Source organism: Ochlerotatus camptorhynchus, unplaced genomic scaffold (assembly GCF_037179485.1).
Source record: "Ochlerotatus camptorhynchus isolate MF236.1 unplaced genomic scaffold, CSIRO-AGI_Acam_v1.1 ptg000434l, whole genome shotgun sequence".
Taxonomy (NCBI): Eukaryota; Metazoa; Arthropoda; class Insecta; order Diptera; family Culicidae; genus Ochlerotatus; species Ochlerotatus camptorhynchus.
In genome coordinates this window covers 9,647,621-9,675,259 of record NW_027040920.1, presented here as the reverse complement: position 1 = coordinate 9,675,259, position 27,639 = coordinate 9,647,621, and the positions used below count along the sequence as shown (strand labels likewise).

Genomic DNA, 27,639 nt, shown 5'->3' with positions numbered 1-27,639 from the left:
GCAACTGCCAACGGGCTAGTTTATCTCAAGGTGAAATTGCGAAGTGTGATATGAATGAGGACTCTTTGATAAACCTTTGCTTCTAACAATTTTACGGTTTTCCAGTTTGTTTAAATTTTCCGCAAATTGTCAACGATTAAGGATTTTATTTAGCGGAATTTTGATTACAACATGATTTCAAAATCATATGATTAAAAGATTTCATAAACAACGCTGGTTTAATAACTCTTATTATTAAAAAGACTGACTGCTGAAGTTCAGAAAAACTCCCTAAAGTTCGTAGAACTTCCCTGAAGCGTTCATTGAAGTTTGTATTGCCTTAATTTCATGGGACTTTCCCGAAGTTCGAAGGACTTTTTTTAAGATCTTAGGATTTCCCTGAAGTTCGGAGTTTTTTGAACCACGAAGTTTGTAGAAATTCTCAGAAGTTCGTAAGACTTATTTCAAGTTCGAAGAACTTTCTCGAAGATCTAAGGACTTCCCTGAAGTTTGAAGGACTTAACTAAATATATGCGGACCCTAAATTTAGAAGAGCTTCCCTGAAGTTCATAAGCAGGGTGTCGACTCAAAGTCGAAAAAAAAATTCCCTGACTTTCTCTGACTTTCCAGTCGGTTATCAGAAAAATTTCAGACCAAAAAACTCCGTTATTTTAACCTAAGAAGCTACAACGTGATGTGCTTTATCATAGTGTAATGCAAATTAAGGTTAGTTTAAAATGAGCAGCAGGGAAAGTTTTCGTGGCACGTAAAACAGAACTTGATACTAATACAATTTTTACAGAACATTTGACCGACTACCAACGAAAGATGTTAAAAGGCCTAGGGCTATAAATACATATTATAATAATAACTACTGCTCACAACTAGGCTCACTACTCATTACTAAGTAATAATAGGAATATTTAATAAATGTCACCAAGCTCTCAATTTGTGCTCCTAATTTCACAGCCAAATAAAAATCAACCCGTAGACGATCCTTTCTCTTAACATATAAATTATTGTAAAATAACAGAGCAGTGATCATTCTTGCTTTGGCAACCGAACCTGAGGATACAAGGCTCATGCATAAGTCAGTAAGTTTTCGTACTCTCTGGAACTCCATATGACAACCGCAGACATGGCAAAATAATAGGGGAAATGACGGCTTCGGCATGACAGACTATTTTCGGCAACCTAAATTGAAACACTATTTTCACTGGATTTTCTTACGAAAACACTTCGCTGAATGCATGCAAACGATTCTTTATGCTTTCAGCTTCAATTTGACTATATTTTTACCACTGAGAAAAAGCAATCTAGCAAGGTTTTCTTGAAATGCAACACACGCACTACAAATTGTAGCTGATTTCGAGTTGCCGATAATAGAACAGCAGATTTACATGCAGTTCAAATGGAACGGTTGCCGAAGAAAAACTGGTTGCCGACAATACTCGCTCTCACTAGAGAAGATTGGAGCTTTGTAAAAGCGTTTCAAAACAGTTTTTGACAATTCTTTCGACTGAAATTGTTAGAGCAGCTGGCAGCAAAAGATTGTAAACAAACCAATACTGCATATGTGTGCGTTCCTTAGAGAAAAAGGCTATAGAAAGATGGTCGCTGCTTAGGTTGCCGAGAATACGTAAATTCCCCTATATAAGTTTAATTATCATTAACATTTTATTCTCTCAGTGATTTCACATTACAACGAGAAATTACAAGTTGAATATGTGTTTATGTTCGGATTACTTTTAAAAATGTTTATCATTTGAGCAGAACAATTTTCTCCTGCAAACTCTCGGCTTCTTTTTGAGCATTTTCCAATAACTTTCTTCGCTTATTCTTGAGATGTTTCGCTTCTGTTCCTCTCTGGCGTTTCAACAATTTCGCTTTCTCGGAATCGAAAGCTTCTTTCATACGACGATCCTTGTCTACATGGAAAGCGAATGCGAATTTCCAACTCGCTGTATAAGTTCATTCTGTAGATTTGAAGACATACTTCAAATCTCCGCGTACATCGTACGGGTTAGGCAAAAGGTGTGCGTTTGACTTTGTACTGTCGCATTAATGGCCCTTCGTTCATTTTCAACTTCTATTCAATTTTCATACTTCCGTACTCTACCGGAACTATCTGCCTACCCTCTTCTAAGATCATTCTCTAGCTAATAAATTATCGCACTAAAGCTTCATATTAGATAGCATTTCCAACCAACTCCCAAAATTTGTAAGTTTTCCAACCCACCTGCATGAGTAACACCATCAGAAATCTGACATCGCGCTACGACTGAAGGCCCAAACGCAATGTGGACGAAAGCGGAACGGAAACCGATATCCTGCATTTACCAAAAAAAAACCTCTGAGCATTGGCGTTGCCATGCGATAAGCAGCAAATCATTTTCACAACCAACAATAGTTCTGAATACGCCGACCAATAACCTGTGCCAAAAAACGTCCAGGCGTTCCTTTTTGCGATCATATTGATCAATTGTGCATTTACCTGTGCAATATTGTTCAGATGATCAATATTAATGAACCTTTTCATAATGCGTCCAACCATTTGAGACATCGCGTTGCACAAAAAAGGCACCATAGGGTTGTCCGTCTGACATTCGCATAGAAATTGCTCAACTTCGACAGCAACTGATTTGAAGAAAGCTAGCTTAATACCACGTTCAGACTACAGAGTTATAACATGTTATAACGGTTGTCAAATAATTGCAACACAGTAACCACCATCAAGATACTGCTATAACATGTTATAAATCTGTAGTCTGAACGTACTATTAGCCATCAGCAGCGAGTCATTCAAACAGTTTTTAACATCTTGGTAGGAAGCTGACGTTGGTTCGATTTTGTCTTTCTGGACGCCTTGAATAAATTTTCTTATTTGCGGAGTAATTTTAATTGCCCTCTGAACAGCAGCACTATTTTCCAGCCATCGGTGACCGCAAAACTTCAACGGGAACACATGGTAGATCCAAAATACATCGTAATAAACGCTCGTCTTGCTGGTACATCTTTGAAGATATTGTAGATACCACGCAAATATTTGACAACGTTCCAACTGATACTGCGAACACTATCCTTGAATGCATTATGCAAAATATACAGCCCACAGCTTCCCAGATATATCAGCTTCTCGTCACCTTTTTGTATCTCTAGCTTCAATTCACATTGGGCCCATCCATGGACACTAGCAGCAACTTGTTCGAATAGATACCGGCAAGGCTGTCCATAAACGCAGTGAGTAGATCTGATACCCGGGATCTTCTAAAAAAACTTTGACGTCATGCACTGATAAAATTTCAAAGATTGTTTTTATGTGTCCCACACTTGATTTTTTGAAATGTGATCAACTTTTTTTTCCAGACCTACACAAAAATTCCCTGACATTCCCTGACATTCCTGATCATAAATAGAATTCCCTGGCATTCCTTGACTTTCCAGGTTTTTCCAGGTAGTCGACACCCTGATAAAGCTTTAAATATAGAAGGGTTTTCCAAAAGTTTGTGGGTCTTTCCTTAATTTCATAGAAATTCCCATGAATTTCGTAGGACTACCTGTAGTTCAATCGACCTCTCGGAAGTTCTAGGAACTTTTTTGAGCTTGAAGAACTATGTTAAGTTCAGAGGACTTCCCAAGAGTATTGAAGACTGTGTCATAGGATTATCCTTAAGTTTTAAGCAATGCCTAAATGTCGTAGAAGTTACATGAAATCTGTAGAAGATTATGTAAAATTCGTAGTTATTCCCCAAAGATTAAAGGACTTCCCTGAAGTTCGTAAGACTTCTCTGAAATTTGTAGAACTTCTCTGAAGGTTCGGAGAGATTTCCTGACCGTCGTAGGTCATCACAGTACTTCACAGGATTTTCCTGAAACTTGTAAGACTTTCCCGAGTTTTGTAGAACTGTCATGAAGGTCGAAGGCCTTATCTGATGTTTTTAGAAACAGAACTTTTTTTTATTGAACATGTTGAACAGGTACTTCAAAGTATTTACGCGTCGGCACTGGTTAAGTCTGTTATCAATTAAGCACAGATCATACATGCAATTGATTTGAGAAAAAAATGCAATTAAAAATAAATACAAAATATATTTACTAAATTCTCAGGGTAAATTTTGGTCATCGATGTTTAGTTGTGTGAAAGATTTAGCTTGAACAAAATGATTTGTTTTGACCTGATTATAAAAAGAAGCTTTGAAATACATAAAATTTAAAACCTATTTAAATTGTAAAAACAAGATTATTTTCCTGGTGGAGTTATGAAATTCCTGGTTTTTTGCCGGTTTTCCTGGTTTTCCTGGTTTACTTGCCACCCTGCATAAAGCATACCAAAAAAAATCCAAAATTTTACAAAATTTATATAAATAGGGGAAATGGCTCTAATGTTGGCATATGGATCTAAGATTGGGCCCATCGCTAAAAATCAGCTATTTATAAATTTTATCTAGATGAACGCGTCATTGGGACTTAACTAATGGATATTTTTGGTCGCTATTGAAAATTTAGTCCATTGCTGAATTTATGTATGGGCCCAAATTAGGGGCATTTAGGCCGACATTACATCTATTTCCCCTACATACAAATTTGCTAAGCACTTGAGGCAGAAATATCCTCAGCATATGAGCAAGCATGGGAAAATTCAGCCATCTTCACCTACAAACAGATTGTCGAACGAGTGTAAATTCTTTCAACCAAGTGACTCTGCAGGTAGACTCGGAACTGACAGTTTAGTAGAAGGCAGTACAAGTAGAGTTACCTCTATGGTACAAGTGCCATTTCCAATGCTAAAAGTTTTTGAAAATTTGGCCAGATTTTAGCAAAAATGTGTATTATTGCCCAAAACAAACAGTTATGCAAATTTTCATGCAAATCGGATAAGGTCGAGTTTTTCCGAATCGTCATTTGGCGTAGAATTGCTCTATATTTAAATCTGGTAAACGATCAGATATTAAAAATTACCGCAATAATGTCAAGGATTCCTAAAATGTTTGGAGCAATTGTTAACCAAAAAATGTTCAACCAGATAAAAAACCGCATTTTTAATAATCAATGTTTTTTTTTCAAAGGTAGGTCAACCAGCGTTGCCAGATATACCGATTTTTGAGATTTTAGACTTTCTTTTTAAACATGTCATTTTTTTTAAATGTTCAAAAATGATTCATCTTTAAATATTTCTTATGCTTGATACTCTTTCGACTAGTGTTTCCATTTCCAGGTCGTTTTTGGTTACTCAGGAATTGGGAAACAGTTGATGGCTGATCCCGGTAATTCATGGGAATCGGGAAATACTTTTATATTTTTTGTTACCGAAACGGGTCCATCAGAATGTACCCACTTATCTTTACACAAGTTTCTGACCAAAGTTGGAGGTATATTCTCTGTGCTCAAACTAACTTTCTGTAAAAACTTGTTAAAAGATTCCTATTCGATTTAAGCGTCACCAACGCCGACTTTCCCACTTAAAAACCCTCTGTGACAATATGACGGCACTGGCGTTGCATAACTTACACTAGACACTAAGTGCCGGTAGCGCCAAGTGGTAATTTTCAACAGAAAATTTATCGATACTAGCGCCAAATTGGTCGAAAGTGGAAAATTTATAGAGGAAATCAGGAGATGCTAGCGCTACGTAGCGGCGACGTTCTTATTTATCTTTACACAAGTTTCTGGTGGAAATTGGACGTCTGTTCTCTGTGCCTTAGGTATATAGGCTCAAGCAACAACAAGCGAATGAAATTGAAGAATCAAAGTGACGATTGACTCACAGATGGCGAGTGGGTGAAAATGGTAATGGCGTTTTGATATCTGTCAAATCGCATTTTTTTAGTACATCATAATTTTTGTAATTGCGGATCTGAAAATTAGGTGTCGCATGACCAGTTTTTACTTTGCTTTGATTCGTTTTACCCTTCGGAGTGTTCGAACACCCTCCAAAGGCGCGCCCTTTGTCAGTCAAGATTGGATTCCTTAGCAACAAAATTAAGGAATAACACCGGTAATGACCATACATCAGAACCCTAGTCCAAACCACTTCAAACTAGGGAACAACGAATGGAAGATTAGGAATCACATAGATGAAGACTAACTAACTCATTTTGTCCTTGTTTCAAGATCATCCTGGTGGGCAAATCCGAGTCTTATCACTATCAACAAGGCATAAAAAGTAGCAAGAACTAAGATGTGTTCCTTTGATTACTGAAAAATCCTGTTCCCCTAGTTTGAAGTAGTCAAGAAGACTAGGAATCGGTGGTAGATCTTACATCCCGTAACGTACCACGAAAAGGTGAACTACCCACGGTGCGGGGTATTCCTAATACTTAATTAAAGTTGAAATCTGGGTTGATTAGAAGAATTTGAGAAAATGAAAGATCAAACGTTAACATTTAATGAAGAATCTACGGGTTTGAAAAACAATAAAATTACCAAATAAAGATTTTTGAAATCTCCAACATAACAAAATCGAATTTTTGGGAAATGTGATTGTTACTTCATTAACACTCCGGAACATGATGCCTTCTCTGTAAAATGTGCAACGACAAATTGGCAATGTTTGAAAAATCATTGCCCAGAAATTTATCGATCGATTTTAAATCTATTGATCCCGAATAAATCTTTAAAGTATCGTGCATCCTCGTTAATCTGGCGTGCATACTAAAAAATGCTAAAACGTTATAAAACACATGGAATGGAGTAAAGCGAGACGGAACGATGCGAAACGGAACGCAGAATCAAAACAAAAAAGCAAATAAGGTTGCCAGAAACTCGCTTTTCTGCTGATCATCGGGTTACTAGAGGTTCAAATTAAAAATGAACCCTATTAATAAAGTTAATCCTGTTGTTCAAGTTAATCCTAGTTGGAGCTTACCACCATAAGTGTAGAAAATCGTAAAAACCTAACTAGGGTAGATCAACCAGATGAGCACTTTCAAGCCAAGCCAAATAGCGAAAAAAAAATAATTTTTTACTTCACCTTCTCCGATTTACATGATATTTGTTACATTTTTGCTAAAATTCGGCCATTTTGCATCATATATTTTTTTTTCAATCTGGCATCTTTGACATTTTTCATTGTAGCACGTAAACGTCACTTCTGATCGAAATGACGTCTGAGACAAAGTTGTAGAGAGGAAAAAGGATTTTTGGGAAAATACACACGGAAATTTCGATTTCGACAACAAACCCAAAAAAATTGTTTTGCCAAACACATGTCCTTGTTAAATTTTTGAAGAAAAAATAATAATAAAACACTCATGAAAAATGCAAATGGTTGCAATGTTTAAAATCATGGACACATGCAAATTGACAAAACTCGTAGAACAAGAATTTTCGAACTTTTTGTTAGTACACTTTTTAGGTTGTAGATCAAATCTCGAAGGACAAAAGGTCGTAGGACAAAAGGTCGAAGGACAAAAGGTCGAAGGACAAAAGGTCGAAGGACAAAAGGTCGAAGGACAAAAGGTCGAAGGACAAAAGCTCGAAGGACAAAAGCTCGAAGGACAAAAGGTCGAAGGACAAAAGGTCGAAGGACAAAAGGTCGAAGGACAAAAGGTCGAAGGACAAAAGGTCGAAGGACAAAAGGCCGAAGGACAAAAGGTCGAAGGACAAAAGGTCGAAGGACAAAAGGTCGAAGGACAAAAGCTCGAAGGACAAAAGGTCGAAGGACAAAAGGTCGAAGGACAAAAGGTCGAAGGACAAAAGGTCGAAGGACAAAAGGTCGAAGGACAAAAGGCCGAAGGACAAAAGGTCGAAGGACAAAAGGTCGAAGGACAAAAGGTCGAAGGACAAAAGGTCGAAGGACAAAAGGTCGAAGGACAAAAGGTCGAAGGACAAAAGGTCGAAGGACAAAAGGTCGAAGGACAAAAGGTCGAAGGACAAAAGGTCGAAGGACAAAAGGCCGAAGGACAAAAGGCCGAAGGACAAAAGGCCGAAGGACAAAAGGCCGAAGGACAAAAGGCCGAAGGACAAAAGGCCGAAGGACAAAAGGTCGAAAAGATAAAAGATTGAAGAGACAAAAGGACGAATGGAAAAAAGGTCAAATAGACAAAAGGACAAAATTTATAAAACGTCGAAATGGATAAACTGATCAAATTGTAGGAGAATAAAGTGGGTGGCCACCCTAATAAACAAAAATCATAAACGAACGTTAACCCGAATAGTAAAATTATTCAACAAATAATATGGATGATACCGCGAACACGTCAATAAGTATTTTTTTTATGGTGGTTCTTTTTTATTAGAGTAACTCTCAAATATTTTTCCTTCGTTAAACCATGAGCAGTTCGTTGGAAAATTCAGATAACAAATAGTCAATGTGCGTTTCACTGCAATTCAGGAGACAAATAACTGCCTTTCTCTAGAATATATTCCTACTTAAAATAATGAGCAGTTCTTTGAGAGTATTTGTATAGTTTTTTTTAAGTTCTTTTGAACGCTACACACTTAGAAAAAATCACCGACTTCGGTAATTCATTTACCGAATTCTCAATAGCTGAACGGTCGGTAATGTTTTCGGTAATGGAGAAAATTACCGAAAAATCTGTAAACTGGATCAGCAAAATTAGCTGTCAAATTTACCGAACGATCGGTAACGTTTACCGATGTGCATTGCTTGATTTGTAGTCGACTTTACCGGAGAACTGTAATTTTGAGGACGATATGCAAATCGAAAATTACCGAGAGATCTGTAATTTTTTAAAAAGGTCACCGACTCAACTGTAATCAAGGTGGTGGTCACTGCAACCCATGCAAAAATTTGGCTGCAGTCGTGATCAATAAGTTAGTGTTACAAATTGCACCACCAATGAACAAAACCGTTGGCGACGATCTGAAAACAGCATTTGGAATATTCTTCCAATGCTTCCTTGTTACCAGTGTAGCGCCGATTCTTTCCGACAAAAACTTAAGATTCGGCGCTACACTGAAAACAAGGAAGCATTGGAAGAAGATTCCAAATGCTGTTTTCAGATCGTCGCCAACGGGAATGGAACTTGAACCGACAGAAAAAAACAAGCAACAACATCGGCCATCTGTAATCGGGATTTATTTAGATAACGGAAATTAATTATTTACGGAAAATTTCCACGATTCGCTCATCTTGTTGTTGCATAACAGCCTATATAATTTCACCTTTTTTTTATTTTTGACAAGCACGAACGCTTTTAATGTCGATCGAAAATAACAATATGGTGGATTTGACGTTTACCTAGACCGTTACCGAACTTATGTCCATTTCGACTGTTTGTCCATTTCGACCTTTTACCCATTCGTCATTTTGTTCATCTAAGTTCAATTCTACCTTTTGTCCATTCGAACTTTCGTCCCTTCGACCTTCTGTCCCTCTAAGTTCTATTCGACCTTTTATCCATTCAACCAGTTGTCGCTTCGATCTTTTGTCCATTCTACCTTTTGTCATAGATTGAACTCCGTGATAGTTAGGAGACACTTGAAGTAGATGTTGGCTTCCCATGTTAAACAGCTTCAAACAAATATTACTATGAGCAAGGGTTTCAAAATAGGGAGGACAAAACCTCGAATGAATTGCAGATTTCTACAGTGTCTTGTACTAATACTCGACTGGCAAATTGTAGACGAAATACGCGTATCTATGAAGGATAAGCAAACAAGGTAGTGAAATTAAATGGAAATCACTAATCCACCTCTCTTTCATTATACAGGTATTGCACTAAGACAGCATTTTGAAAATTTATATTAATCATCCATCTCAGAATCTTATTTATTTTCAAGTCAGATTTAGCTTGGAACCCTTTAACATGATTTATTTTGGATTTGTTCAAGAATGTCTTTAAAAAATCGAAGGAATTCATCTTGGGACTCCGATTCTCTATGGTACTACCCACATTATTTTGTTCAAAACATTCTAGAAATGATCTAACTCTAGATCTAAAAATCTAAAGATCTAATCTAGAAAAGAGAACTCTTGAAATCCGCTCTGCAGTTCACATCGAATGTAATATGCTCCTCAATAGAATAACCATCACAAGCATATGATTCTCTTTGAAATTTTAATCAGCATTTTCTTAGTATTCCTAAAAAATTTCGATGGAATTATTCCCTAAATTACTTTTGAAATCTGCTCACAAATTCCTCAAAATATGCTTCAGAATTTTCATAGAATTCCACTTTTAGTTTTCATGAAACTCTCAAAGGAATTGCATTGGAAAACTCCTTGAAATTTTTTTTCAGGCTTCTCTAAGGAAATCTCCTCAAAATCCTTTTGGTATTCACATTAAATTTACTTTGGATTTATCCTCAGAGCATCCATCAAATTCTCCTCATATTTCTCCTGAAATTGTAGCCAGAACTCCCTTGGAATTCTCTTCAGAAATCATTTCAAATTCTCCTTAAAATTCACCTGTAACTCTCCTCACTATTAATGTTTGACATTCATTAAGTTTTCTCAATTTTTTTTTTTTCAATTGGATATTCTCACATTTGCTTGGAAATTATGCTTGAATAATCGTTTGAATTTTCTTCTCCCTTTGGAATTCTACTTGGAATTAAATTGAAGTCCTTCTCGTTTAAATACTTGTCCTACCTAGAAACTCCTCTGGAAATCTCCTGAGTATTTACAAGGTATCAAAAGGTCGTCAGAATTATCTTGGAAGCATTCAATCGCTTGAAATTCTCCTCAAAACCAGTGATGGCATAATCATTAGCAAATTGATATTTTTCTGCTCACATATGCTCTCAATATAACGCGTGAAATTTGAGCAAAATATCATACTTGATATTGATTCTACAATGTCCTTTGATATTGTGAGACTATTAACAACGTGTAGAATTGAAGCTGAGAGTTGAACCGACGCAAAAATGATTCCGTTACACTTCGTTTTCTAAGAAAGAGTAGGTGTAATAATGCTATCCCTTTTTTGTCTTCACCGATGGCAGGCACGAAGCGACTACTGCCAGCCGTCATGGAAGTTTAGGTTGCGTTCGGGTGCAAAGCAAAAATCATGAATATCAATCTCACCACAGTTTGGTGAAATTTGCAGCTGGTGAGTTTTGTAAGCTTGATATTCCGAGCTGCGATATCACAGCTTGCAATATCAACCGCAGTTGTTTGCTTGTTGATTTTTGTCTACGAAAATCAAACGTGATCTTGTTCTTTGGTGAGATTTGATTTTTTTGATATTTTCCCAACACTGTTCAAAACTAAAGCGGGATTCCAGTCTGAACTCTCCTAGAATACTCTTTAGAATTCCCTTTAAATTCGCCTCAAAATTCTTCAGATATTTTCAAGCTAATGCCACAAATTTCCAGAATCGTGAAAATTTTCTAAGATCTATTATATTGATATTTGTTTTCAAATCAGGGATTTTGGAAAACCTTTCAAGATCCAATATCTGTAACTTAGTTCCAGAATCTTGAAAACTTCTTCAAGCTTCTTTTTTTTTTCTTTTTCCAAGATTTGAAGAATCTTACAGTCTTGAAGATTCTTCAATCAATCAAATCGTAAAAAAAATGTGTCGAAGCTCATTTAAATAAATTTCAAAATGTCCAAAATAATTTCAAACTTTATTCCTGTTTGCAAAATTCGTGTTTTGGCACGTATTTTTCCCAGTAGCGTTGACAGACCCTGAAAAATTTCTATGAAGTTTAAAAGAGTCTTTGAAATGCTTTGGAGATCGCACCCATGGAAATATGTAAATTCTAGTAAGGTACCTAAAATTATAAAATGTTGCAAGCTTCTTGAACTTTCGAATTTAAAAAAAAAAATCTGAACATGTATTAAGTTTCTAGCCATGGTACATTGCAAGTATTATAGAAACTTTTTAGCATTCTAAAAGCCTAAATCATGGTTTACAGAACCTTCATAAACCATTTTTTTACTTGGGTGTATTAGTGTGTGATTTTATGATTATGAATAATGACATCAATTGAATTCGTTATTATTAGGGTTTGAGAACGATGGTTCATTTTATTTCAGCAACCTTATCTTCCAGCAGACGCTCTGGACAGCAATTTCCATTCATAAAAAAATCTGCATTTGCCAGCAACAATGACTGGGTGTATCCTACACAGCAAAAAAATAATTTTGATATCACGTCAAAGTGGATGCACTACAATCATGTCGAAAATATGGTGTAATATTACTTGCTTAAAAGGACAAAATTATCATTAATACAATGCATAAACTGACATTACGCTGCTTTTACTGCATTTGTTTATTTATGTGGTCATAAAAATTACATGAAATTTTCGACATGATTTGCATCCACTTTGATGTGATATCAAAATTATTTTTTTGCTGTGTATGGCTTACCTTCCCATAATTCCGAAATTCTCGAGACATTTATGAGGGGTCGTAGAGTGCTCTGCATCTTTCTTAAGTAAATGTTGAACTAACATAACGTTCCTATCCCTACCAGTTGCAAGGACGTGGCCAGGACAATCCTAGGGATATCTCTTTATCTAGGAGATAGTAATCATTTCCTACTCACCAGCTGTCCAGTAATAGATATTCGTCTTGCTCTTAATAGTTTTGAATTCGTACCACCTACGATATTGTGCAACTTTTTCGATGCTAATGCTAATGCTAGTGCTAATGAATAATGACCGTCAATTGAAAAAAAAGAAGAAAGCCATTTCCCCCAGACTCCAACTTTAACAGAAGCGGTGTAGACATGTGAGACATTTATTCGATCTCGTTGAAGACTTTTTATTAAAACTCCTGGCACCCCTGCCCTGACACCATGGACACCAGAAACATGTGGCCGATGAGTTTTGGGTACTCAATATGCCCACCAGTTATCATGTTTTCGCAGTCTCTTTTTTCAGTCTCAGCTTTTAACATCAAAATTCCTGAATTCAGAAGTTCTGCCTTTCATTCGACAGCCATTACTCGTATTCATCGGACGTGTGCTCTTTCTGCTCTGCTTAACTTGGTGAAATATTGTAGCGAAAATGAGTGTAGTTCGCAAAAACACACTTGTTGTTGACTTCAGTGTCCTTCCAGTTCGTCCCAATGCAGGAAAAGTGCAAAAATTCTTCGAGAACAATATAAGGCTTCAATATTCGGACGTTAGATGCATTCAGTTTCATAACGTCCGAAATTGTATTTTTATTGAGATGATAGACAATGAAGTGGCCTTGCGCTATAAAAAGGCGCACAACTATAAACACGTGTTTCTCTGTGCGAAGAGTGAGTTCAAAATCCCGATATATGTGGATTGTGAAGCAGTGACCGTTCGAGTGCATGACCTTCCTCTGGCATGGCCACAAGCCACTGTTATGAACCACATGGCAAAGTACGGGACAGTGATTTCCAGTCGACATGAGAAATGGAAGCACTACTTCCCAGGATTCCTGAGCGGTGTTCGAGTTTTGCGAATGCGACTCGAAAGGACCATTCCATCGTACATCACGGTCGACAACGAAACAACGTTGGTAACGTACGACAAGCAACCGAAAACGTTCCGCCATTGTGGCCGAGCAGCACATCCCAAACAGAAATGTTTGGATGTAGCCACATCGAACAATAGCACCGCTCCAGCAGCTCCACCAACCGACATCGGGTCAATCATCTCCTGCTTTCACCGGGTTCTCAGCAGAAGAACAACAGCGCAGCACCGAGGATCATCACACTTCAAACGGTGAAAGCAACGACGAAAATTCTAGCACCAGCTCATCAAACGCAACAAAGGATCAAATTGAAAATACCAACAAACGCCGGCTATCGAAACCAGCTGGGTGGCATCCCTATCTTGTTTGCCTTGCCTTGAAAAGAGCTAACATCGCTGCGGGCCCGCAAATCGTGGGCCCCACTGACAGCTCATAATTTGTAAACAAATAGAAGATTCAAGCCAGAATTTCAAAAAAGGCGTGACTGATATTATGGATATTCTTAATATTTTTGCTTACATTTTGTGAAAAATAAACTTAGAACTCATAAAATATTATTTTCTGATTTTCTACCACGAAGTCAACCATTTATATGGCATAAAAGGGAAAATAATTTCAGTTGGTAAAAATAAGACAATTCAGTCACGCCATTTTTGCAGTTCACACTGGAATTGTGACGTTTCAGATGTTGGTTTCAATAACATGGCGGCATGTCAGCCAGCTGGTCGAAACACAAGGAGAACGAAAAAAAAAAGTTCGTGCTGATCAGTGCACCCAGAAGACTGGTCAGCAAACAGATCGTTTAGATGAAAATAATGCAACTTATCAAATAGGGAATAATACGTTTTATTTGAAAAAATAAAAGCGGGAAGGGTTCTAATTGTTAATAATGCTCATCGACCCAAACAATGCCTTATAGGCGAGGGGGCCTTATAAATAAACGCAAAAAAAAAGAAGTTCTGCCTTTGACATATCGAGCTATAGAATCAAAATAACACTACATAGAACATCGACCACTTGTGGAAATATCGACTTATGGAGAGTACAATACATGGAAGTTATAGAAAATATCGAGTTGTGGAGAGTTGACTGTATGAAAAATGCCAAAAACGCCATGTTGAAGCAAATACATCATCCAAAATGGACGAATTTCAGCAAAAATATGAATGGTAGCCCATAATACACAATTATGCATCGTCGAATTTCACCGATCCGTCACTTGGCGTGGAACTGCCTCAGTTATAACTATCGTTCCTACTATGGTGTATTCCAACTATGGAACACGTATAGCAATAACTGGAACACCTACCCTATGTATGGAATCTCGTAAAAAAATATTCAAGTCTGAGTAAGCTGCAAACCATTCGGCTTTATTTTCATTCAGCCTATAGGCTATAGCTATAGCTTAGGTACACACAGCTTATAACGAATTTAAGGTCATTTTATTGTATAAAGTAGGGTAAATAACGGCTTCGGCACCCATTGACTGTTTCCGGCAAGCAAAATTTGAACGTTAATTTGACTGTATATTTCCATCAAAACGCTTCGCTGAATGTATTCAAACGTTAGCCCATGCATTATCTGTCAAAAAACCCGGAAACTTATGCATTGTGCGCCAGCCTTTAGTCTATCAGCTTCAATCAGATTACATCTTTACGACTGAGCAATCCTGTTATGACAGATTTTTCTTTAAATTAAATATACGCACTTCAACATGCGGTTGATTTCGAGTTGCCGATAATAGAACAGTTGATTAGCACGCAGTTCAAGTGGAAAGGTTGCCGACAATAGTCACCCTCACCTGAGTAGTTTGGAGCGTTGTAGAAACGCTTTCAAACAGTTTTGAACAATTCTGTCGATTGGAATGGATAGAGCAGCAAGCAGTAGATGAAGGTAAACAATCACGTCATATGTGTGTCTAAAAATGCTAATAGAATTGTGGACGCTACTTAGATTGACGAGAATACGTAAATTCCCCTATTAGTTTTCTCGGTAAGGATGAGAAAAATTATTGTTTTTTTTTTTTTAATTAACTATTTATATAGGGGAATTTACGTATTCTCGGCAACCTAAGCAGCGACGTTCTTTCTATAGCCTTTTTCTCTAAGGAACGCACACATATGCAGCATTTGTTTGTTTGCAATCTTTTGCTGCCAGCTGCTCTAACAATTTCAGTCGAAAGAATTGTCAAAAACTGTTTTGAAACGCTTTTACAAAGCTCCAATCTTCTCTAGTGAGAGCGAGTATTGTCGGCAACCAGTTTTTCTTCGGCAACCGTTCCATTTGAACTGCATGTAAATCTGCTGTTCTATTATCGGCAACTCGAAATCAGCTACAATTTGTAGTGCGTGTGTTGCATTTCAAGAAAACCTTGCTAGATTGCTTTTTCTCAGTGGTAAAAATATAGTCAAATTGAAGCTGAAAGCGTAAAGAATCGTTTGCATGCATTCAGCGAAGTGTTTTCGTAAGAAAATCCAGTGAAAATAGTGTTTCAATTTGGGTTGCCGAAAATAGTCTGTCATGCCGAAGCCGTCATTTCCCCTACACTGAATTTCTTGAAAGATTAATGTGTCATACCTTGGAGAAAAAAAAACTACTATTTCTCAAAAAACAGTCGGATATCTGTCCCGCAATGTACATACTGCCGAAAATCGAGCGATCGACTAACATCGCGCAAAATTATATCATAAATAAACTACCCATAAAAGCATAATTGTCCCATCTTTGCTTGATTTCCTATTCATATGGGACAGTTATGCTTTTATGGGCAGTAATTAAATAACACAAACAATGATAAACATACCTAGATGCATCAGAAACTAATTCCCACTTCCGTTTCAGCCAGCGTCCACAGTCTGGCAACGCCCGTCGGCTCGTTCGCTTCCGGTCCCATCATGGATCGCTGGGGACGCAAACCGGCCCTCATGGTAGCGATCGTACCCCTCATCATTGGATGGATCTTCCTTGCGACAGCGTCATCACACTTCCTCATTCTCGTTGGACGCATCGTTGCCGGCATCTCCGTTGGATTAATCGCCGCCCCCGCACAGGTACGACCACATTCGAATAGACTGTAGCACCTCATACCACGACGGGACTTTCCGTTAAATTTCCATATCAAAAATCGCCGTCACTTGAGCACATAATTTTCGACATCATCGTCGAGCAGACCGACCTGTTCGGCTGAAGAGCCAACGAACGGCCTTGCCGGACAGTTATTCGATCTGCGACGGCGACAACGACTCACGCGCATCTTCTAACGTTCGCCAATTTTCAAGATCAGAAAGTTGCCACTTTCCTTAATTTATGCCTACTATCTGGATATGGGGATGGTCAATCTTGCCCGTTCTCACAAAACGTCTGGTACACTGCCGGAAGAAACTGCGCAACCCGACGGTCTGAAAAGTGCGAAAATGCCTCAATTAGATTGAATCGGCGTAACTAAGTGTCAGCCGGCTCAAGTGGTCGTCGGCAGTCGTAGCAGCAAATCCACCACCCACTCGATCTGTCTTAAACGGTTCCATCCATCCACATCCACATGCATCAAGCCATTCATCCGCAATAATCGCGACCAGGAACTCGTTCCCGCGTGGATCTTGATTTATTTGCGTACCAAGAAAAGATGCTGATGACCATTTGCCGCGTTCGGGCCGTTGTATTCGAGAAAATTTATGGGCTTCGTTCGAATTCGTTCTGGAAAGCGGTAGCAACACCACTGCTAAGAAGGATGGATGACGTGTGTGTGTGTGTGGTGACACTTGCTTCCTCCTTTTTGCACATGCTGAATTATGAATGAACTGTTTTGCACTACAGAGTCTGGAGAAAGCGGTCCGCGGGAGGGGTGTTTATTAGGTCGAATGACCGTGAACCCTGCTCTTGATCGTGAATAATCCACACGAGTAAAACGGACCCGCCGATTGACTGTTGCTTTGCCGGTATTGTTGCAACCGTTTCTTTCTATTTTGGTCGTGCATTCAAATATGGTTAAGCAACCATATCCGTAAACAGTTTTGAGTGACGTTTTGTACGGTGATTGCTGCAAATGGGAATAACAAATTAAAATAATTTCGTGGGACAGGCTGCCACTGGCAATTCAATAAATTTTGTAGCAGGATCTATGGTCCTACTTCAGTCTATCTATCAACTTCAAAATCCAATTTCTCTATAGAATCGATTCCTCAAATATCGAGTGGAGGCTATGTTGGATTTTTAAATAAAGTTTTATATTTACAAAAAGTTATTTTTTTAATCATTGATACGCCTTTACGCATAAATGTCCCATGGGCGAATTTCGCCTCAAAGCTTGTATGGAGCTGGCAACACCCTCTCCGATTCCCTTGAAACTTCCTGGGTGTAAAGATCTGCTTGCTTAAGCAACTTTGCATACTTGTTTTTCTGGGAAAAAATCCAGACTACCATTTGAGAAGGGCTGATTTTTTATTAAAAAAATATAACTTATACGCCTTTTTAATAGAAACCATAGCGATCGATTTAACCTCTGGTGGTGGATAAGAGAACGTCAAAAAGAGTGTTGTGACGTTGTGAGCGACATTTCTACTGTGAGACATAGGAAGTGGAACACTTTTTCTTTGCCGGCGCCGGTGGTGTAGTGGTAAGCGTGACTGCTTTTTTCTCACCCCAGTGGGTCTGGGTTCAATCCCAGCCGAGGTGGGTGGGATTTTTCTGAGGCACAAAAAATTTGTGGTCACGTCTTCCTTCGGAAGGGAAGTAAAAAGCCGTTGGTCCCGGCCCTTGCTGGGGTGGAACGTGCTGTTGAATCAGCTTACTGATCATTCTTGTATGAAATTGGTTCCAAACGTAAACAAACCCTGTAGGTTTCTTAAGGCTTGTTTACGTTTGGAACCAGTTATGAGAGGTAGGCGACGATTGTTCGTATTTGACAGCCACTTCCCTCCCTTGGGCTCATGTGTGTTAAATGGGTGCGATATCCTACGCAGGTGTGGAAGCTGCTTTCCTGCACATTCGATTGCCGTCAATGGATGGCAACCGATGTCCGTCGGTGATTGGCACTAGATTGCGGAATAGAGACCGACGTTAAATAAAGGAAACAAGAAGAAGAAGAAAAAGAAGAACACTTTATTTATTTATCTGAGAGCTCCAAAACTTGATCTACAGTTGAAAATTTTAATTCTGTATCGTTTTTGCAAGGATCCTGCTGGTGTTCAGGAATATTTTTTTTTGCAAAAATAAAAAAATAGAATACTGCTTTTGTGGCTATGATTTTTAGGAGCAAATCAGTTCAGAACTGCGTCATGTTGGCTGCAGCTCACTGCTTACAGGCAACCTTTCGTTGTGTACTGGAAAACACCACCACTCACCACACACGGTGATTGGAACTGAATCCGATGAGCGGTTGAGGCCAGCCATGATAGCTAGCTGCTTGCGGGGAGCCTTTCGTTGTGTACTGGAGAACACCACCGCTCACAACGATTGAGTGATTGAATAAACACCGTTTGGTGAGACCGGATGGGATTCTGTGTTAGGGAAATAGATTTTCGCAGGCAATCGATGATAATTTTAATAATCATAGCCACAGTTGCACATTCGCGTAATTTTTAATAGTGCCCTTTTTGAAAAATGATAACGTCTTAAATTTGACAGATGTGTAGACATATTTCTGAACGATTGGTGATAAAATGATTGAAATTGGTCCAGGGGCAGCTGAATTATTAACGTTCGAAATCTTTCATAATTTTGTTACATGTTCCATTTTTGGTTTTCACAAAGTGTACCCCCATATAGAAATCACAGACGTAGTCCTACGTCAAAATGTTTTACTAGCATTTTAATGTCTAAACCGAAAAAAATCGTGGAAGGCGTATTTCATCCTAAAGCGAATGATATCGGAAAAAACTATTTGAATGATATGTTTAATTGGCAAAAAAATCTTCTTTTAATTGGATGACGTATAAGGAAATACAGTAAAATATCCTTCAATACGGGTATTTTCGAAAGACAGTCAAATACCCTTCAATACTATAGTCGCTATATTCATAGTCTGGCGGACAGAATCTCGGGAACCAATTGAGCTGTCAAACAGTGGAACCAATCGAGCAAATCTCGACCAACAAGAGAAAAGAGCACATCAGTCATTGGGAACAAAACTTTGGAAACCCTTTTCTCGTGACTCAAGGCTCGCTTACGCAAACTAGCACCATCTTTAGGTTAGGGAAAGTTTCCCGATGATGGCGGTAATTTGCGTTCGATTGGCGAGAAAAGAATAATCAACGTTTTGTTTATAAAAATTGATAGTACCTTTTCAATTGTTGGTCTAAAATATATTGAATTGGTTACGCTTTTTGATAGATCGGAATTCTATCCGCCAGACTATGAATATAGCGACTATATTCAATAAGGTGATCCAAGGGACGTTTCTCAGTGGAACTGACAGCTAGAAATCAAGAGTGTGTGGGTGATCTGGTGTTAATGGTGCTGAATGTAAACATAAACAAAACAGAAATTCATATGAGAATAAACTGCCAGTTCTACTGTGATCTGTCAAAAGTTCTTGGTAAACTACGGCGCCGGTGGTGTAGTGGTAAGCGTGACTGCTTTCTCACCCCAATGGGTCTGGGTTCAATCCCAGCCGAGGTCGGTGAGATTTTTCTGAGGCATAAAAATCTCTGGTCACGTCTTCCTTCGGAAAGAAAGTAAAGCCATTGGTCCCGGCCCATGTGTGTTGAATGGGTGCGATATCCTACGCAGGTGTGGAAGCTGCCTTCCCACACATTCGATTGCCGTCAATGGATGGCAATCGATGTCCGTCGGTGATTGGCACTAGATTGCGGAACAGAGACCAACGTTAAATAAAGGAAAGAAGAAGAAACTACGCCTTATACGGGTACTTTCGTAATCGGAATGACGTACCGGAAATCGATTCCCAACGCCATCTTTGAAATCCAAGATGGCGGCTTCCGGTTACAGAAAAACTGGTAAATACAGTCAAATACCCTTCAATATGGGTATTTTTCTAATCGGGGTGAAGTATAGTGACCGGAAATCGATGGCCGACAATATGGCGGCTTCCGGTTGTAGAAAAACAGAGAAATATAGTCGGATATCCTTAAATATGGGAATTTTCAGAATCAGGATGAAGTCTATAGACCGGAAATCGATGTCCGACGCCATCTTGAAATCCAAGATGGTAGCTTCCGGTTATAGAAAAACTGGGAAATTCTGTCAACCATACCGTGTGCAGCGAACTGGTGAACGCTGTTCTGTGTTGCTTGCAACAACAAAACCGAACCGACACCAATAGCGAACACGTGGTACAACATATCAGCACATTGTTTATGATTTAGAAATCCGCACCTCGTAACGAGATCTCGTAACCGTTTTCATGCGTAAAGAAGACATCTTACGTAGGGTAAATGTCGGCTTCGGCACCCATTGACTGTTCTCGGTAACCAAAATTTAAACGTAAATGTCACTGTATTTTCCCATCAAAGCACTTCGCTGAATGTATTCACACGATTCCTTAGTCTTTCAGCTTCAAACTGATTTCAGTTTTACGACTGAGCAATCCCGTTATTTAATATTTTTTATTTTTAAATGATATATACCCAGAGTTGCTATTCTCCTCGGTGTAAGCACAGAGAACAAACGTCCAAGTTCGATCAGAAACTTGTGTGAAGATAAGTGGGAACATCGCCATAACGTGGCGCCAGCATCTCCTGATTTCCTCTACAAATTTTCCACTTTGGACCAATTTGGCGCTAGTATCGATAAATTTTCTGTTGAAAATTGCCACTTGGCGCTACCAGCACTTAGTGTCTAGTGTAAGTTGTGTAACACCAGCGCCATCAGGATGTCAAAAAGGGTTTTTAAGTGGGGAAGTCGCCATTAGTGGCGCTTAAGTCAAATAGGAATCTTTACACTAGTTTTTAAAGAAATTTTGTTCGAGCCTCAACGTCTGTTCTCTGTGCCAATACCTAGCAAGCGGCTTCTGAAATAACATGTTTTCAGACAGTTGTACAGATGAACAGACCTTATTCATTCGTACCCCCACAAACAACATGCAGCAAATGTCGATATTGGTTTCAACATAAATTCATTCCAACATGAAGCAAACATTCCAAATCAATTGAGGACAATAAAAAAGCGCCAACAAAGCACGAATCGATGTTGCAATCACACGGATGTCCCTATGCCTAGTCCATAACAATTGCTACAACACTGCGCATCACACAAATCACCCAGTAGCATCCAAGTCAGCTGCCCGCGTCCGAAATTAGGCCAAGGTCATTTCTACCACTTGAATGCTTACCCGAAAAAAAAATAAACGCCTTCAATCAAAACTTGTCACCGGCGGCAGCTCCCTAAATCAATCCAAACTGCTTCTTTCCTGCTCAGAGTCAGAATTATAGCAGACAGCACTTACCTAAAAATATATACCCTTCAAACCCGCATCTCAGTCACTTGACGGCATCATATCATCCTCACCACGACCGTATAGCTTAATTGTATCTTGACTGTAGCGACTCAGCACCCATATGGTTGGTATCATGCAATTTGATTAATCAAAGTTCGTTTCCCTTTCATCTGATTCAGGTCCTGTTGGCGGAAATTGCTGAGCCACATCTGCGCGGTTTGCTGATCGGGGTTCCGTTCGTATCCTACTCGTTGGGAATTCTGCTGGTCTACGCCCTGGGAAGCTTCCTCCATTGGAGACAGGTAGCTTGGTCAGGAACGATCCTTCCGGTACTGTCGTTCGTAGCCATTGCACTGACACCGGAGACACCCGTCTATCTAGCGAGGAACAATAAACTCCAGAAAGCCGCTAAAGCCTTGCACTGGCTTCGGGGATGTCCTGTACAGGCCAAACGTGAACTCGTGCAACTGATCATACGATTCCGCAACGAGACACTGGAGGGTAACAACGGTGGTATCTGGGCATCCTTAGCAGAGATATCCCTGATCAAACCACTGGTCATTATCAATGGATTTCACGTCCTTCAGATTCTATCCGGAACGTATCTGGTAGTGTTCTACGCTGTGGACATCATCTCGGATATGGGTGGCAGTGACATCAATACAATGCAGGCTGCAGTGTTAACCGCGGTCGTTCGACTGGTCTTCACATGCTTGTACTGTTTCCTACTGCTGGCGATACCTCGCCGACTGATGGTCATCGGCAGTGGAATCGGTTCCGGGCTGAGTTGCCTGGCGATTGCCATCTTCATGTACGTCCGAATGGACGCGCTGAAAACGTCCATGGATACCTACGTGATGGCTGTGTTCATCTTGATCTACATCGGGGCCAATACGGGCTTCATGACCATGCCGGGCATCATGATCGGCGAACTGCTGCCGGCGAAGATCCGCGGTCAGATAGCGGGCTATCTGTTCACCGTATTCAATCTGATGCTGTTCGGGGTGGCAAAGGCGTTTCCTTACGTTAAGGAAGTGTTCAAAACGCAGGGCTTGTTCCTGATATTCGGCGTTGCCTCGTTCGGAGCTTCCCTGCTGGTGTATCTGATGCTACCGGAAACGAAGGGTAGGACACTGCACGACATCGAGGACTACTTCCAGCAGCGGAATTGGTTCTGGGTGAACCGAAGGGTACAACGCGTCAAGGGGGAGCTGGGTATGGAAGAGGAAGGAACGCCGCTGAAGGATTTGAAGAAGTAAGGTGTGGTTTATATGGTATAGGGGAATACCTGGATGAATGGTGGCGGGAATTGGTTCGTTTCGTGCTGTTCGTTGTGGCCGGTTGGAAAGTATTAGATGTACCTAGATGGGTGTCCACTGGGGTGCTTCATTTTGAGAAAAAAGAGACTTATTTCTTATAGGCCACCCGTCAGGTTCGATTCATAATTCCAAAATATGGACCTGGGGCAGAATTGGTAAAGATTGATGAAGGTTTAGAGGTCGCGACCAAAGAACAAGATCACGATCGAAGACAAAAATCAACAAGCACACAACTGCGGTTGATATTGCAAGCTATGATTTTGCAGCACGCTAACAAAACTCACCAGCTGCAAATCTCACCAGACTGCGGTGAGATTGAGTTTCATGATTTTTGCTTTACACCCGAACGTAACCGAAAGTTCCATAACGGCTGGCAGCAGGCGCTTCGTGTCTGCCATCGATGAAGACAAAATAGAGATAGCATTATTATACCTTTTCTTTCTAAGAAAACGAGGTGCAACGGAATCATTTTTACGTCGATTGAACTCTCAGCTTCAACTTTACACGTTGTGAAAAGTCTTGCATTATCAAAGGAACTTGTAAAATCAGGCGTGATATTGAAAGCGTATGAGAGCGGAAAAATATCAATTTTCTAACGATTATGCCATCACTGATTGTCGATACTCTAAATTGAGAATACTCATAAGTTTTGTCAATACTATTTATGGAACCATTGACGAAATTTCGGTCGTGTGAGGTTTACAAATCTCCAACGCCATTTTGAAATTCCTTGGTGACAGCTGATTTGAATTCAAAATAAATCAATAAAAATTTCGCATGATCTAAAAATTCAAAATGCTAGCTACCGATTTCAAAAAAGGATTACTCAAACGACATAATGTAATCAGCAGATATGGATAAATTGTACAAAGAATGTAGCGTTTTTTATGTAAATTGGAAGCTGAGAAGCCTGACGTCGAGGCATTTAAATTTCATGGAAAATTCAGAAGACCCCAAGACTTACTCAATAATAAGTAAAACTCAAGAAGTCTATAAAATCCCGCCTTGATAACGTCAGAAGACACCAACATTAGTTAAAAAAGACATCCAGTGCAGGTAAATTGGACTTCGGGGTTGAGTTCAGCAGACTTAGAGACGTGAACTAAACATGAAAGTCTAAAACACCTCTCTCAAGGGTTGGGAGGGCTTTGGAGAAATTCATTATCTCTGGGGAAAACGGCCAGAGCACTTCGAATGTAAATCCATAGGACAGCAAGTCTAAAAAATCCAACGGAGTATCCAGGGACTTCTAGTACAAATCCTGAGAGCTGAGATTAGTTTTTCCTACCCGGGACATCCCGGTAATTCTACCAAAAATCATATTTCTTTGTTCCCGGGAATCCGTTCCAATTTCCAGGGAAACAATTTTAGAAGGAATTTTTGGTGAAAGTAACAAGAAATCTCCTAGGGGAGTCAAAAGAAATTTCTAAGGAGACAGTTTGAAGAAACTTCCAGAGGAATCTGAAGATCTTCTATGGGAAATCGGAAGAATGTTCTTGAAGCAGTCGGAAGTATTTTCCGAGGGCAGCCAGAAGAAATTTCCGGGGAAGGCTAGGAAAAACTACTGAAGAAATCAGAAGACATTTCCATGCGAAGCCAAACAGATTTATCAAGGAAGTCGGACGAAACTTCTGGAGATGTCGAAAAAGCTTCTGAGGTAGTTGAAAACGATTGAATACTAGATAGAGCTGGAATTAGGGCGTAACAGCTTTTGTAAACAATGACTTCTTTCGATGATTTCTAGAAAACAAAGGATTGCAAACGCAAAGCAACAACATCATCGGATAGGGGAAGGCTTGCCCTACCCGACGGTTATGTTGGTTTGTGTGGGCGTGCCTTGAGTTCCTAGAAATCATCGATAGAAGTCATTGTTTACAAAGGCTGTTACGCCCTAATTCCAGCTCTATCTAGAATAGAAGCTTCAAATCCATGGCGTCACCCTAACCTCAATCTACCTGTTCAACAACTCTCAACATGCTTCAAATTCATACAAATCTGTGAAACTAGAAGACCCTGTGCCTTTTGAAACTAATTTGACTGTAAGCATGACCTTAAATAACGTTTCCAAAGTTTTGAACAGATAAAAAGTGAGGTTACGCGACGGCACTGCCTCCAATGATAGTTAAAAGAAACTTGTCGAATAAGTCGAATGCGAACATTCCAGCGGAAGTCAAAAGCAGCTTTCGTGGAAGCCAGAGGAAGCTTCCGATGAAATCAGAGGATACACTCTCCCCCCCAAGAACGCGAACTCGGTCTACACGAATTCCATTTACGTTGGTCTCGAATGATTCCGTTTACGCGAGGGAATCGCGTAAATAGACCAACATAGAATATCTCGCGATCCTGAACATATAAAAGGTTACTGTCTTGGGCAAAGTTGTTCTGTAGATCAAGACCTAATGGTTGGTGATCAGAAGTTTGGAATTTTATGCGGCGCTAGTGTGCTTGAATTTGTGATTTCCTAGTTTATGTGATATCTTGAAATCCTTACCATCTAGAAAGTTGCTGTCTTGAAGAAAGTTGTTCTGTGGATCAAGACCTAATGGTTGGTGAACAGAAGTTCGGAATTTTCTCACTACGCGGCGCTAGTGTGCTTCAATTTGTGATTCCCTAATTTATTTTATATCTTGAAATCCTTCCCATCTAGAAAGTTGCTGTCTTGGGAGAAGTTCAGATATGAGAATTTTCGTGTTTGTCATTGACGCACGACAAGATGCATTAAAAAATGGTCATCCTGGAAAACTCTCGTCAAACAACAATTTCTTGTCGCACGACAAGATCACCACGACAAAATCAAGAATCCATCCAGTCGCGACTATCTATTCTAGTCATATGCCACTTGTACTGTTCCCTGAGACAAAGTACTATAGGTCATTTAAAAAGGAGCATCACGACAAGAAACCATCCATTCTAATACGGAGGGCAAATTACAAAAAGGCCGGAAATAATGTTATTTTCCTTCTATATTGGTACTTCCGGAATCGGTATTTCGGCGGCTTACGATTTCAGAAAAAAAAACAGTGGGAATTACTCCTAAATAGCCTTCCATATGGATATTTCTAAGATCGGACTGATGTGAATCCAAAAATCGATGCCCAGCGCCATCTTGAAATCCAAGATGGCGTCTGTCGATTTAAGAAAAACTGAAAAAAAAACTACCAAATATCCTTCAATATGGCTATTTCCGGAATCGGAATGGCATTTAAAATCCGTAAATCAATTTCCAAAGCCATTTTGAAATCCAAGATGGCGGCTTCCGGTTTCAGAAAAAGTGGAAAATACTGCCAAATACCCTTCAATACGTGTATTTTCGGAATCGAGATCAACTCTATTATAGGGTATTTTACAGTTTTTCTGAAGTTAATGGCCACCTCTTGGACTAAAAATGGCGTCGGACATCGATTTTCGGCATCTACATGTCGTGCCGTTCCGAAAATGTCCATATAATATATATATATATATAATATATACCCTTCAATACGTGTATTTTCGGAATCGAGATCAACTCTATTATAGGGTATTTTCTAGTTTTCCTGAAGTCAATTGCCACCATCTTGGATTCAAAAATGGCGTCAGACCAAGATTTTGTGGATGTACGCTTAGTACTTATTCCGAAAATACCCAAATTTGATAGTTTTTCTGAATCTGAGAGCCACCATCTTGGATTACAAAATGGTGTCAGACATATATTTTCGGGATGTACACGTCGACCCGTTCCGTAAATACCCATATTATAGGATATAAGACAGTTTTTCAGAATCTGAGAGCCACCATGTTGGATTGCAAAATGGCGTCGGACATCGATTTTCGGTCTCTATACGCCATCTCAATTCTGGAAATATCCATATTTAAGGGTATTTGGCAGTATTTCCCACTTTTTCCGAAACCGGAAGCCGTCATCTTTGATTTCAAAATGGCGTCGGAAATCGATTGACGGGTTTTAGACGTCATCCCGATTCTGAAAATACCCATATTGAATGGTATTTGGCAGTATTTTCCACTTTTTCTGAAACCGGAAGCCACCATCTTGGATTCCAAAATGACGTCGAACATCGATTTTCGGCAGCTTCCAGTCGTGTCCGTTCCAAAAATACCCATCACTAGAAATCACTTAGATACATGCAAACACGAAGTTCAGCGTCAAGATTCAAGCTACTTCGAGTCAGAGGTGAAATCCCGTCAAAACAACACAATTCCAGTTATTCCAATGTCTCGTATGCAAAGCGACAAGCATTTACTAGAAAACGACCAGCGGCAGTTTTGTCGCAACAGAATGGAAGAATGAAGAACGGTATCACAAATTCATGCACAGTAGCACCGCGTAGTGAGAAAATTCCGAACTTCTGTCCACCAACGGTAAGGTCTTGATCCAATGAACAACTTCACCGAAGACAGCAATTTTCTAGATGGCAAGGATTTCACATAAACAAGGAAATCACAAAGTCAAGCACACTAGCGCCGCGTAGTGAGAAAATTCCGAACTTCTGCCCACCAACCACTAGGTTTTGATCTACTGAACATCTTTGCTCAAGACAGTAACCTTCAATATGTACAGGATCGCGAGATATTCCATGTTGGTCCCTATTA

General features: G+C 39.4%; 1 protein-coding gene across 1 annotated transcript in view; it reads left to right on the top strand.

Annotated features, from left to right (window-relative positions):
* pippin overlaps positions 1 to 24,724 on the top strand; it is a 41,155-nt gene extending 16,431 nt beyond the window's left edge. Inside the window, exons 4-5 of the mRNA XM_065234638.1 lie at positions 16,183 to 16,391; positions 21,913 to 24,724. Of these exons, the coding sequence (XP_065090710.1) occupies positions 16,183 to 16,391; positions 21,913 to 22,992 (1,289 nt within the window). The 3' untranslated portion in view covers positions 22,993 to 24,724. The remainder of the gene's footprint in view (positions 1 to 16,182; positions 16,392 to 21,912) is intronic.
* The last annotated feature ends 2,915 nt before the right edge of the window (positions 24,725 to 27,639 follow it).